The sequence below is a fragment of the Tyto alba genome, unplaced genomic scaffold, assembly GCF_018691265.1.
Source record: "Tyto alba isolate M040663 unplaced genomic scaffold, T.alba_DEE_v4.0 Super-Scaffold_42, whole genome shotgun sequence".
Lineage (NCBI taxonomy): Eukaryota > Metazoa > Chordata > Aves > Strigiformes > Tytonidae > Tyto > Tyto alba.
The window spans coordinates 31,684,249-31,696,668 of NW_024881318.1; the positions used below are offsets into that span (position 1 = coordinate 31,684,249).

The window sequence follows — 12,420 nt, forward strand, 5'->3', positions numbered from 1 at the left end:
ATTTCAGATTCATTCTTATATTTACAGATACAAATAAAAGCAAGTGAACTCTGATATGTAGAACTATAGCTAGAAAATACTGAAATAAACTAAAGTACTTTGTTATGCATTACCTTTTTAGTTTATTTTGCTCTAAACAGTGTTTCAGAAAGCAGACCACTATCTAACTTAGTATATTAGCCCACAAATAATATGGAAGGGAAAAGGCCTATTTAGTCCTGAGGAATTTTAAAGTATTCCCTTCAAACGGATTTAAGACTGGAATCTTAAGCAACAGTGACACTCATAAGATACTTTTTGTACTTTTCTTTTGTATGCCAAGTCAGTATCATTTTTACATTGAATATTTAATCTGAAGAACCATTTCCTTCTCCAGCCTAATTAAAAAATACACCACACACAGAAAGACTTCTGACATTTGCTCCATGAGTTAAAACACCCTTCTATTAAAAGCAGTTCTCAAATGCAGAGAAGTATTTTTTTAATCAAGAAAAAGCAGTGCTTACCACACTGGATGCTTCCATTTCATTCTTAGAAGGCTGATACCTCACTCTGCCTTCTAAATCTTTGTAATTGTCAAAGCTGTATGGTTCTAAGTTAATAAAATGAATATAATAGAAGCAGTAACCGTAATTAACATCACTAGCCATCTGTGTTTCTAGTCTTTGACACTTCACAACTTCTTCTGAATTTGTATTCTTTTAGTGCTGAATTTGCCTGTGCTTTCCCTCTGCACCATGACTGCTTTACAAAGTTGGTATCGATACAGTAATTTCATACTGTATGAGAAAATTCAAGGTGCATACGTTTCCACACTAAACACGCAATCTTTCTTTAGAATACTTTGTTATTAAAAGAGCTGAAGAAATGGAATTTGCTATGGCACAAGCTTTTATTTGGCCCCAGAAAATACAAATGGGATTTGAAGAACTCTATAAAGCAGCAAGTAAGTACAGAGTGTGTACCCACTAAATTAAAAAGTGAAGTGTTACTTTTCTTACAATTACTATGTCATCTAGCAAAAAAACACAGTCATAACATGGATGACTCAAACTGCATAGTGGTCTAGAACACATTAGCAAGCATCTTTGTAACCCAGGGAGTCAGAATCCTAAATACAAGATGAAGATCCCTAGCCATGACATTTTGGCAATAGCTAATCAAGAGGTCTGCACACTGAATTTCCACGTCTTTGTTCTTATTTCAGACCAACTGAGCATCAACCACTGAAGTTCACGCTTCTTCTTTCTCAATCTTTATTGAAAAATTGCAAAATACTCATGAAAACATTCAAAAATTGTTCCATATATAATCTTATCTCAGTCCACTTGGCTATCAGCATTAGCGGCTCACACAAAGAATGTGAAGCAAAGTTATGTTAAAAACACCTCACAGAGGCATTGTAAAATACCTAGTAACCATATTTAACAATTTTATATAAATTCTCAAGATCTACTCTGTTACATACATCCTTCCTCTGAAAAAACCCTTTGTGCTTCTATACTAGAAGACAGAGTTGCTTGTCAGGACTCCCAATGCTGAGGAAAATAGAAAACAGTACTACTGGATTCCTGTATTGACACACACCTAGTGACTGTGTATTCATGCCTAAATATTAAAGTGAACTCTTAATTTTTCCTATAATGCTAGATATACAATACTGTGAAATTATATTTTTATACCAGTCCAGGAAAGTCTTATACACCAAACGCACCAAGCAGTACTTTCAGAAAGTACTACTCAATTTCCTGATTAGTAAAGAAACAATCCATATACAAGCTATTAAAAAGGATGATTTTGTAAGGTAACCAACTAATGTAACGGTTCCAACAGTTCAATAAGCAGCCTTATAGACACCTGTTCTGAATATATCAGCAAATTTATATTAAATAAAGTTTTGAAATATAATTTATGCAGAAACACATAGCAGACAACACATAGTTTGTTCAAGGAGCTTCAGTTTCTTGACAAATCTTACTGTTCTACCAAGGAACAGTATAGTTTAGAAGTTTCCTTGAAGGTGTGTGTAGAGGGCCTCAGAGCTACAAACTGCCATGCTGCATGAACACAAATACTACACATATGTAATAAATTGTGTTATCAATTTCAACGAATCATTTAATATCAAAGCTAATGTATTCTGAGAATTTGAAATTCTAATATTAATTCTACATTAAAAATATAACACATTAACAAATAGGGCTTTGACTTTTTATCTGGAGTGGAAATCTACAGTTTTAAAATTAACATTTACTACTCGGTTATATTTAATCTCTTACCAGGTCTTTCCTTGCCAGTTCCTTTTGACTCAGCAAATTTCTGTATTAAACTCTCAACTGTAGTATTTGCCATGTTATTAATAAATTCTTCATGCACCTTCAAAAAAAAACCACACCACACACAAAAGGAATTTAAAAAACAGTAATTGAAAGAATGTAATTAACTTTAAAAAGTGTTTTTCTCTAGAGTTAAGGTTCAAAATATTTCCCCCTGAAGTATTTTACAGGACTTCCAGAAATCAACAAGCATTTTATCATGGACATCCCTTCTTTGCTTTAGTATTATCAAGTGTGTATGCAATACAGATACGATTTAGGAATGAACGAATACAGCTTGATGATGGCTCTAGGATTTACTTCCATTTCTTCCACCTAAACAACTTGTGTATATATCTTTTTCTGAGTTTGTCAGCAACATGTCTCACTACAATGTCAGGAAGACAAGCAGTCTCTTAAGCCAGCACCAGTTAAGGGTGTGAACTGTAACTACTGTATTATCACAGCTCCCACATGCTTGAGTAAAAGCATTATGGTTGTAATGTTTCTGATCTGACAAAGGACAACCATATGTTGTTAGTAAGAAGTTTTTCAAACCAGGCAGTATGTATATGCTTTAGAAATAAATTTCATGACCCCTGTGACCATCATTCGTTAGCAGAAAACCTCAAAACTGAGAAAAATAGTGACTCTAAATTTACATATATAAAACGACTCAACAAAACATCTAAAAATTAAGGACTAATTATAAGGATTATTTTTTAAACCAATTTACATCTAAAGAAAACATAGTATTAGAGCTTCTGTTACTGGAGATCTTTTGCTCATAAAGCCCAAAGTGTATCAAAAATTTGGAAACTTTTCAGAGTGATATAATTTCAAGTTTTAGTCAAAGAAAAGCACAAGTATCATAATTATAAGTGAAATGTGTGCTAATTTAATATCTAGGGACCAGAACTTTGAAATACACTAAAAATTCTTCAAATTGTCAAAATACTTAGTTTTCTGATAAGACAATTTATTCAGACTTACTCTGTAAATTTTGTGATACTAACTCATAAATGGAACAGAAAGCCATAAAAATTTCTGCATATGTTGAATTTACCATCATTTGAAAGATGTGATCTTGTAATTACTACAAACACAGTAAGAAATTCTCCATTTAATAGTTAAAAAAAATATGTGGCACAATCCAAAGAAACAAATGATAATATAAAAATTACCTCTCCTATCTGTAAATTAATTTCTTTTATGGTATTTGACAATGATTCTATAATCTCTTTCATACGAAGAAGGTGTGTTTCTTCAATGTCTTGAAATTTCTGGAAACCAATACAAGCAATTAATCATAATGAAAACATTTCTTGAAATATTAAACCTTAAATTTTAATAACTAAATACACTAAAAGGAAAAAAAAAATATTTTTTTTTTAGATCTGTATCATGGTAATTACAATGTTTAAGAAAGGAAGCTACAGAATTCATAGTTTTAAAATAATGTACTTCAAAATATAATATATTGTTTTAGAACCATTATCCAACTTTTTCCTTGCTTTTAAAATTTTCTTCTATCTTTACCTTTCAAAAAATCTGACCAGTTTCTACCAAAAGAAAATAGGGTTGGAAGTTGTTTAACAAAAATCTCTTTTCTCCATTACTGAGGTGTCTCATCTTTTCATGTAGGCCCAGCAATCTTATTCCTGGATCTGTTTTGCACTTCCTTCTTAACATCCTCACCTCCTGCTCACAATATATACATGCTTTATACATCTGTATTTCTATACATCTCAAGTTAAATCTATATCCTTTGCTTCTTTAAATATGATTCATTCAATCTTCAAACTCACTGTACATAATCTTTGCAGTTTGTTTCATTTTACACAGACTTCCAGCTGACAGCCATTTCAAAATCAATTCTAATGTTTTCAATGATGCCTTCCTAGCCAAAGATCAGAACAAAAAATGTCAACTTCCTCCCCAACAGTCAACCATAACTGTCCTGAAATCTTTGTTTACTCCTGCTCTTTCCTAATCCTCATCCTATTTCTGTAACTGCCCTTTCAAGTGTGTCCAAACTTTGGAGCACCACTTAATCCTTTCTCCAACTGGCACAAGGTTCTCTGAAGACCATTTCTCCACATTTCACACCTCCTGATTCACACTACTCTGATTGACAAACACGACTCCAAACAGACATGTCAAATGTCTCTAACTCCTGAACTCTCAATCTTTCTTTTTCCAGTCTTACATACCTCTCTAGCCATCATTCATGCAGATTAATATTATTTTTTTCTCCATCAGACTTCCTCTTAATTACAGAGGATATATACGGTCATCCTCTGTAACCTACTCTATGATGTTACTTCTTTTACTTATTGCCTTATTATATAAACTGTATAATTTTGTTTTCAAAACTATCAATGGTCCATCTCCATAATATCTGCTCAGTCACAATTGGGGTGTCAACACATACGCACAATGTGTCCTTCCCATGTGTGCCTGTTTCCACAACCTAATTTTAACCTAAACACAATAGTCTACTTTTGAGATTATTCCAATGATGCTTCCTTCATGTTTGGTTTGATAAACATGATAAGCATTTATGGAGATAAACTCCCTATAAACTGCAAAACAGACATACCAATCTCCTTTAAACTCATCTCTATAATCCATATCAAAACAGTTGGCCATTCAGAGATTTCTTTTTTCTCTCTTATGTCAGTGGAAAGCATCTCCCTACCAGATTTTTTTCCTTATTTCTTGTTTATTGTTTTATACTTAGGAGTTAAAGTCTGAAATAGAGCCATCTTGGCCTTGTACAGATTATAATACAAAGAAGTCCTGATCAAAGAATACAGCTAGGTACTATAATACAACTGCATTATTCAAACCAAATTGTTTACTTCCACTTTGAAAGATCAGTCCATTTTAAAAAGATGTACTGAAATGAATCTGTAACACTAGTGACCCAACAAAACACTAAGAAGTTAGTGTTTTAAGCTACAATAGAAATGAAAAATCATCATCGACAGGATCTTCAGCTGTCCAACTCAGAATACATAGTTTAAGCAAGCGTTACTCCTTTTTATAAACATGTATGTTTTCCTGTAAGTTTTACAATGTTTTTTAAAAATTAATTATTACTCATTCTTGACCTCTATTTATAAGCAGATTGCTCAACAGCAAAATCATACAAACTCAACTCTACTCAGTTCTAGATAAGATAGAAGACTTTTAAAGAAAAATTTAGCACTTTCAGGAATTTGCTCCTTTTCCAATATTTGACTGTGCTACACAATTTTTTAAAAAGCTTCTATCAACATGGAAAATCTGTCAAATAAGACATCATGTTTTCCTAGGAACTGCATAGCAATTGCAGATATTACCATTATTGCAATATAGCAAATATAGCTTTACTCACAAAAATCTTTCAACATGAGGAATTTCTGTCAAATCCAGTTTCTAAACAACAGTGACCTATATTTTCCTACTTCTTTAACCACAATAAAACCTTCCAGGTTTATTGCAGCAAAAGCCATAACTTGAATTTCAAGATTAGGAAGATCATGTTTCAAAATTCAACCCCTGAAAATCATGTATCACAAGTCACTTCACTTTGATAACTGCAGGGATGATAGTAAATGACAAAAGAGGGAAAATACATAAAATTTATGAAACAAGATCAGTGAAGTTCAACTAAGAAAAAAGGACAGCTAAGTGAGAACATTACTACATGGTTATCTAGAATGACACCACAGCAACTCAAGCTGTTTGGCCTCAGAAAAACAGTATATGAACAGTATAAGACAGGTTTAAACTAAGCCAACTGATTTTGGACTGAAACAGCTGAGAATGCTCACACTCCTCATTGATTTTGTTTTCAGAACTAGTACATTTCAAGTGAAATGTACTCTAAATGAAGATAATCTAGGGTGTGCTTCATGTAGAAGTGGGCTTCCATAAATTAATGTGTGTTGTTACTTTTCCTATCACATCATCTTTAAATTAGCCCTCCTGCAATCAAACTGCAGATGCATCTATACAATTACACTTAAATCCTACAGATGCCACTTATACTGGCAGAATGCTAATTTTCATGTCCAAGGTGGACAGGTGTGTAAAGTTTCCAGGTGTCCACTATCACGTTAAAATTTAAATTTTAAGTAAAAGGGTTGTTGAAATTAAGGAAATAAGGACATTTAGGCAAGTGTGGTTTGTAGTGAAAGGTTACTTTGTATCACTTTTGTACAGGGGAAAAAACCCAACCCAAAAAGATCTTAACTGACCCTCTTCCCCCCAAAAATACACCAAAAACCAAAGCAGTCCAAAAACATGGTGAGGCTTTCCCAGATGTAATATCTGCTATAGTAAAAATCTTTCTTTCCTCTCTCTACATATCAGCCTGGCTTAAATACGTAACACCTACCTGGTACACAAATAATAAAGCTAAACAAAGAGCACTTTCATATTCTGACTCTAGATACAAAATAAGCTGTTACTTTTCTCATCCTTTTGTTGTAGTGGATTGTTCAAATGCATTTTTTTTGTCTGTTTGTTTAGTACACAATGAAAAGCCCAGCTAATTTGCTTGCTAAAAGCCCTTACATTTTCCTTCACTAATCTACTGACAATAAAATCCATTTCAAATACTCTTCATGTTTATTTTCTGTCAGTGCTAAACAAGAACTACTTTTCATTACTCACAGCTTTCTTGCTCACTGGGGACATGTTTACAGTGCAATTTAGCAAGGCCACCTTATTGAAGTTATTAATATTATTTCTTTTCTTATTGTTTCAGAGAGCAATAAGTCAACTGCTATAAACACAGTCTCTCTCTTGTAAGGTAAGAAATACACAGCTGACAGCTTCTGTGAGACTATATAAAGATTTAAAGGAACCTGACTGAACTTGTTCTGCAGTGGATCAGAACCATTCACAGGATCTATTTCAGCGGGGACTCAGTAACCTCCAGAACAAGGTAAATAACAAACAGGGCAGGAACTTCTTGATCCAGAAGAGTCACACTTGTATATGACTTGAGACAAATAAATGGAACAGTTCAGTATTTTTTCTGGCATTGATTTCTTTGTAGCAAAAGGTGTGGTCTACAGTAAAAGTCAGGCTGCTCCACAATTTATACAAACCACACAATGATAGAGTCACTAGAACACTTACTGAGCATACAGAGTAGTCACATCAACGGAAACACGGCAAAAAAGTTATAATTTTGGGTAGCAGCAGTATGTGTTCACATGTCAGTTTGATTCCACTTACTCTTATTTCTGGAAACTCTCCAGGAAGAATGCTACACTCCAATGATTCTTTTGTTGCTGTTATACTTGTTTCCAAAGTTTGGTTTAAGATACATATTAGTTAAGTTTGAAAAGGTTGCCTAGACCCAAAATTCTCAGGTGATTGTAATCACCCATGTCAGTTCCAATCCTAATCCTAATCAAATTGCCTGGGGATTTCTGATATGCAAATATTTTAAATTACAGTGAGAGACATACAGTGTTAAGGCAACAGATGTAAATGTGTAAGGTGGACACGTATGCAAGTGATTCCAGGCCAGCGTCACACATTAAACCAGCTTAAAGATGCAGTTGTCTACCCTTGCTACCACACTGCCTCTGCCTTTGTGCCAGCACAAATGCGCATGTGATCTCTTAATAAACTAGGCCACAAATCTCTTCTGGGTTAAAGCCAACCTTCCTTCATACATTAGTTTTAGTTGGATTAGTTCTACAAGGTAGTTCCTTGCACAAATACTTGACAAAGGAAGCAGCAAGGAAACAGGACAACTGCTACTTTTGAGAGAAATACTAACTTAAAATGCATACTGAAAACACAACTTCACACATCAGCGATGACAGAGAAGTGCAACAGGCCTTACGGCCACAGTACCCATGAATCTTCTTGTTGAACTTTTATTTTTAATAAAGCCTTTTTATCCTACTGAGTAACTGCAATCACCACTGTTGTATACTCCACAATTGAAAAACCCAAGCATTTAAAAGTCACAGATATTTTAAAAGAAGAGAAAAATAATGTACGTGACCAAAATTAACTCAAACTAAAAAGAAAAGCATAGGGAGTACAGCTCCTTAAACCAGAACTGAGTCAGGATATTGCACAAAAAGATGTCTTCTGCAAACTCTTCAATGAAAGGTTCTCAAGAGTCCTAATGTAACAGTCATGTTAAAAGCAGAACTTTGCAGTAGCATGTCTGCGCACTTCTTTGTTGCAAATGCCTGGACTGGGGGGTGAAAAGGAAGAGTTCCGGTATGCAATGTATGTGGTATCCTTTCTTTAACAGATGTGTTGAGTATCTATTCAGAGATGAACTAGATCAAATTCAAAGTAGGAAAGCAGTTTACAGTTTAGGACGGGGTGGCTTTTTACATGTCAACCTACACAGTCCCCATGCTGTGAAATCTTAACTTTCAATGGCTTAAGTAAAACACTAACACTTACCCACTTATATGTTAAAAATACAAGTATGACTGAAACTCCCTAATAATTCCAGCCATGCCTAAAAATTAATCTTTTAAACCAATGAAGCAATGAATTTTCAACCAAAGAGAAAATTACTACCTTGTAAAAGCTTTACTAAACCAAGAATCAGATATAAATAAATATGTCAACCACTCCTCAACTAATAGTACTAAAAGTAGAAATGATTAAGTTTGCTTTTTGAAATCTGAGGCAGTGAAAGAAAGTCTGCTTTCAGTAGATTTGAAAAAGAAGCTGGAAAACATAACAAGGAACAGCATATGCAATGATACAGAGAGCTTGATATCCTCTGAAAAACAGGTTAAAAAGTATATTTAAAAAAAAACCAGAAGCTTGAACAGGTGTAAGGGCTTTTCACAACCTCAGGTAAACCCTGAGAAAACACTTTAACATGCTGTAACTAAAGTGTTTCACTGGAATGATAATTAAAAAACCATGGTGGATCCCAATATTAAAACTCCTATGAATGAGTTTTGGCTGTCCAGCAATTCACAGGATTTGACATATTATCACAACGAATCTACAATACTTCCAGAAGTTAATTTTGTTTTCTTCTTAAAAATTTCTTCAAAGTCTTTCTAGAGTGCTAGTGCTCAACTGTGTCATTTGAGGACAGGGTCATCACAACATACATGGTTAGTGTCTGCCCTTCAAGCATACTATTTCTGACATTGTTGTTCATATCAATTACCAAAGGAGATCATTCTATCTTAAACCATTTTTTCAAAAGCTTTGATTTCAGATGTCTTCAGAGATGAAATAGCATATATGAATCTATTTTAAAGGTAACTAATTTTCTGTAACACTTACCTGTGCAGTTTCTGTCATTTTCTGTTCAAAATCAGATTTAAATGCAGCATATTTCTCTACATATAGTTTGTAGGTATCTGTAGCTTTTTTTGATTTAACCGCTGCCTGTAGACCAGTACAAAAAAGTGTCAAATGTCATGCGTACAATCTGATCCAAGGTTTTTAAAGTCACTATTAAAAGAAAGTCTATGATGATCTATGAAAGGTATTCAGGGAAATACCAAAACAGTGAAGTGTCATAACAAAATTTCACCACCAAATAACTCAGATTCAGGGCAATAGAAATTTTTATTTCAAGCTATAAATAAACCACATAAAAAGGTAACAAAGGAATTACCTCATTCAAATCCCCTCCCCTTATCAGCAATGACAAATTTATAATATACTTATTTTGAAATCAAATTTGTATTGCTGAAGTTAACTAATTGGCTCTTGTCAAATATTCAGATCTGTAACAGAAAAACAGGAAGAAAGCAGGGTTGGAATACAGAATGAACAGTTACTTGTGCAATTCTGAAAGAGTCAATGGTGAAAAAAGAAAAAAAAAAGCACAGTTCTCTGTTAGAAATTCAGAAATTCAAAAGTACAGGCAATCAATGGAAATTTTAAGATTACAAAATATTTGAAAGTGAAGTTAATGCATACTGATGGCTTGATTTACACAGCTCAGTGTTGTTTATAATAGTCCTTTTGGCTTTATAATGGATTGATTTTTATTATTATTATTGTTGCTAATAAACCAAAATCATCTCTCTGAGAGTTTTCTTAAAAGACAAAACAAAATGCAAGAGAATCCCAGCATTACATGGAGAACAAAACTGAATGAAGTGATTCTGGTAGAGAAAAAGTTATTTTCAAAGTTTACAGCATGACAAACATGACATGCGAGTTTTTTAAACCTTTGATATCCTTGCTATTTCCAAGTTAAAAGCCAATGAATATAAAAATAATCTTTTTTTTCCAGCTTCTTTGTTCAACTTGCTCACTTTATCTCATTGAACTTTGCCATCAGCTGTGACTCAAAAGTATTCCTGAATTGTTAATGACATCAGTAAAGACAGCTGTGTATTTACTATTTGTTCTAGTTCTGAATAGCTCTCCTCTCCTCTTTCAAATTAATTTCATCTGTCTCACAGTAAAACCAGAAACTATTTCTCACTTCAAATGACTTGTAAAGTTGACCACTATCTACAACTTTCAAATGAATTATACAAAGATGCCCTCTGGAAAAAAGAGAGTTATATTCTGCAATTTCCAACAGAAAAATAACTGAAAAATATGAGTAATACTATAGCATTAGCACTTGTTCACCTGGGGAAACATCAGCTAGGACTTCAAATGAAGAGGAATCAAAGCTTTAGTTCCTTTATTCCAGTTACAAAGAAAGCTTAAGCAGATATTAGTCACGTAGTCTTCTAAAACCAGCGTAACAGAGCCTGAAAATACTTTACTGCATGAAGAATATGGATCCTCTAGGCATTAAAAGGAGACCATGACAGGTTGTACGAAACCCATCTGTTACCTGTCCCCAGTTTTACTTCATGATTCTCACTCTTGCACATTCACACAAGAGAATTCACAAGAAAACAGTCTATCTTGTTTTCCAAATGCCATTAACAACACTGAATGTATAAGGTGCTCTATGAAACTTGCTTTTAAAAATAATTAAGTCTGAATTGCAATAAGATGATTCCAAATTTAACCATTGAAAAGGAAAGAGATTCCAGAAATAAGTTTTTTCATAAAGCATTATGTAACTGAACCCCATATGCATGGGATTTTGACAAAATCAAAACATTCTCTGTCTCTTGTAATCATGTTTAATGATGAGCAGAATCTGAGTGTTATGTGCTGAAGAGCATCTACAAAAACCAACTACTCAGCAGGACAGACAAAATAAAGCATGTGAACATTGTATGATTAACTAGTAATCTCTTCTGAAAACAGGATGTGCCTATTCTCAGGTGCAGCAATTGCTAGAACTCTATTTAGCAGATTTACAGTAACTGAAAGAATAAGGATCAGTCAAGAATTTTTTGTCAAGTCACTATAAATAGAGAAGTTCACATGTCAGAGAACAACAGGAAATTATTACACAAGTTAACACTTTCAGCTGCAATGAAAGTTGCAAGGTCTCAGATTTCTCATCATTCACGTTGTCCTAAAAGCAATACACCTAAAACCTACTCTCTGCCAAAGAAAAAATAAATTAATATAATCTTTGCCACCATGTCTCTGAAATTACAAGTGAAAATTTGAATAAAGACATGACTGAAGACATGTGATGGTCACAGTTACCTGCTCCCACTGGAAACAATTTTTAACTGCTTGGAGAGCATTCAACTATGGCTTAATTGTTCAAACAGAAGTATCGAGGGAAGATGCATAAAACGGTAAAGAATGTTTGTCATCCTACAGTGCTTCCTGTTTCTCCCTTCTCATGTAGGCATCAGTCAGAATAAACATTATTTTGTTTCCAGGTGATCAAGGATAATGTTACATGTTAAAAACAAGCCTTTCATTAAGTCAACTTTTTCTACTAAGAAGTTTCAATCTATTTACAAGAATTCAGAAAATTTATACTTTGAATACATTGGCAGGAAAACACATCTAGAGTCCAACACTGATTGTCATTTGAGCCAGAAGCTATGAAAAAAAAGCTAGATTTATATTAAAGATGAAAGAATCAGAACATGGTCAGGATCACTTTCATGAAAAAGCAATAATCAACTATATCTGCTCCACTAAGATAGCAGTATAAAAGGTACTAAGATCATTCTAACAAGAAGAGAGTCCTACACAGATCAAGTAATTGAAATGG

At 33.6% G+C, this 12,420-nt stretch overlaps 1 protein-coding gene across 4 annotated transcripts in view; it reads right to left on the reverse strand.

Annotated features, from left to right (window-relative positions):
• Positions 1-12,420, reverse strand: part of FCHO2 (FCH and mu domain containing endocytic adaptor 2) — a 96,439-nt gene that overhangs the window by 61,420 nt on the left and 22,599 nt on the right. For all 4 annotated transcript variants that reach the window (XM_033008685.2, XM_033008683.2, XM_033008684.2 and 1 more), the window contains exons 6-8: positions 9,600-9,704; positions 3,500-3,598; positions 2,280-2,376 (exon numbers count right to left, since the gene is read on the reverse strand). In XM_033008685.2, coding sequence (XP_032864576.2) covers positions 2,280-2,376; positions 3,500-3,598; positions 9,600-9,704 — 301 coding nt within the window. The remainder of the gene's footprint in view (positions 1-2,279; positions 2,377-3,499; positions 3,599-9,599; positions 9,705-12,420) is intronic.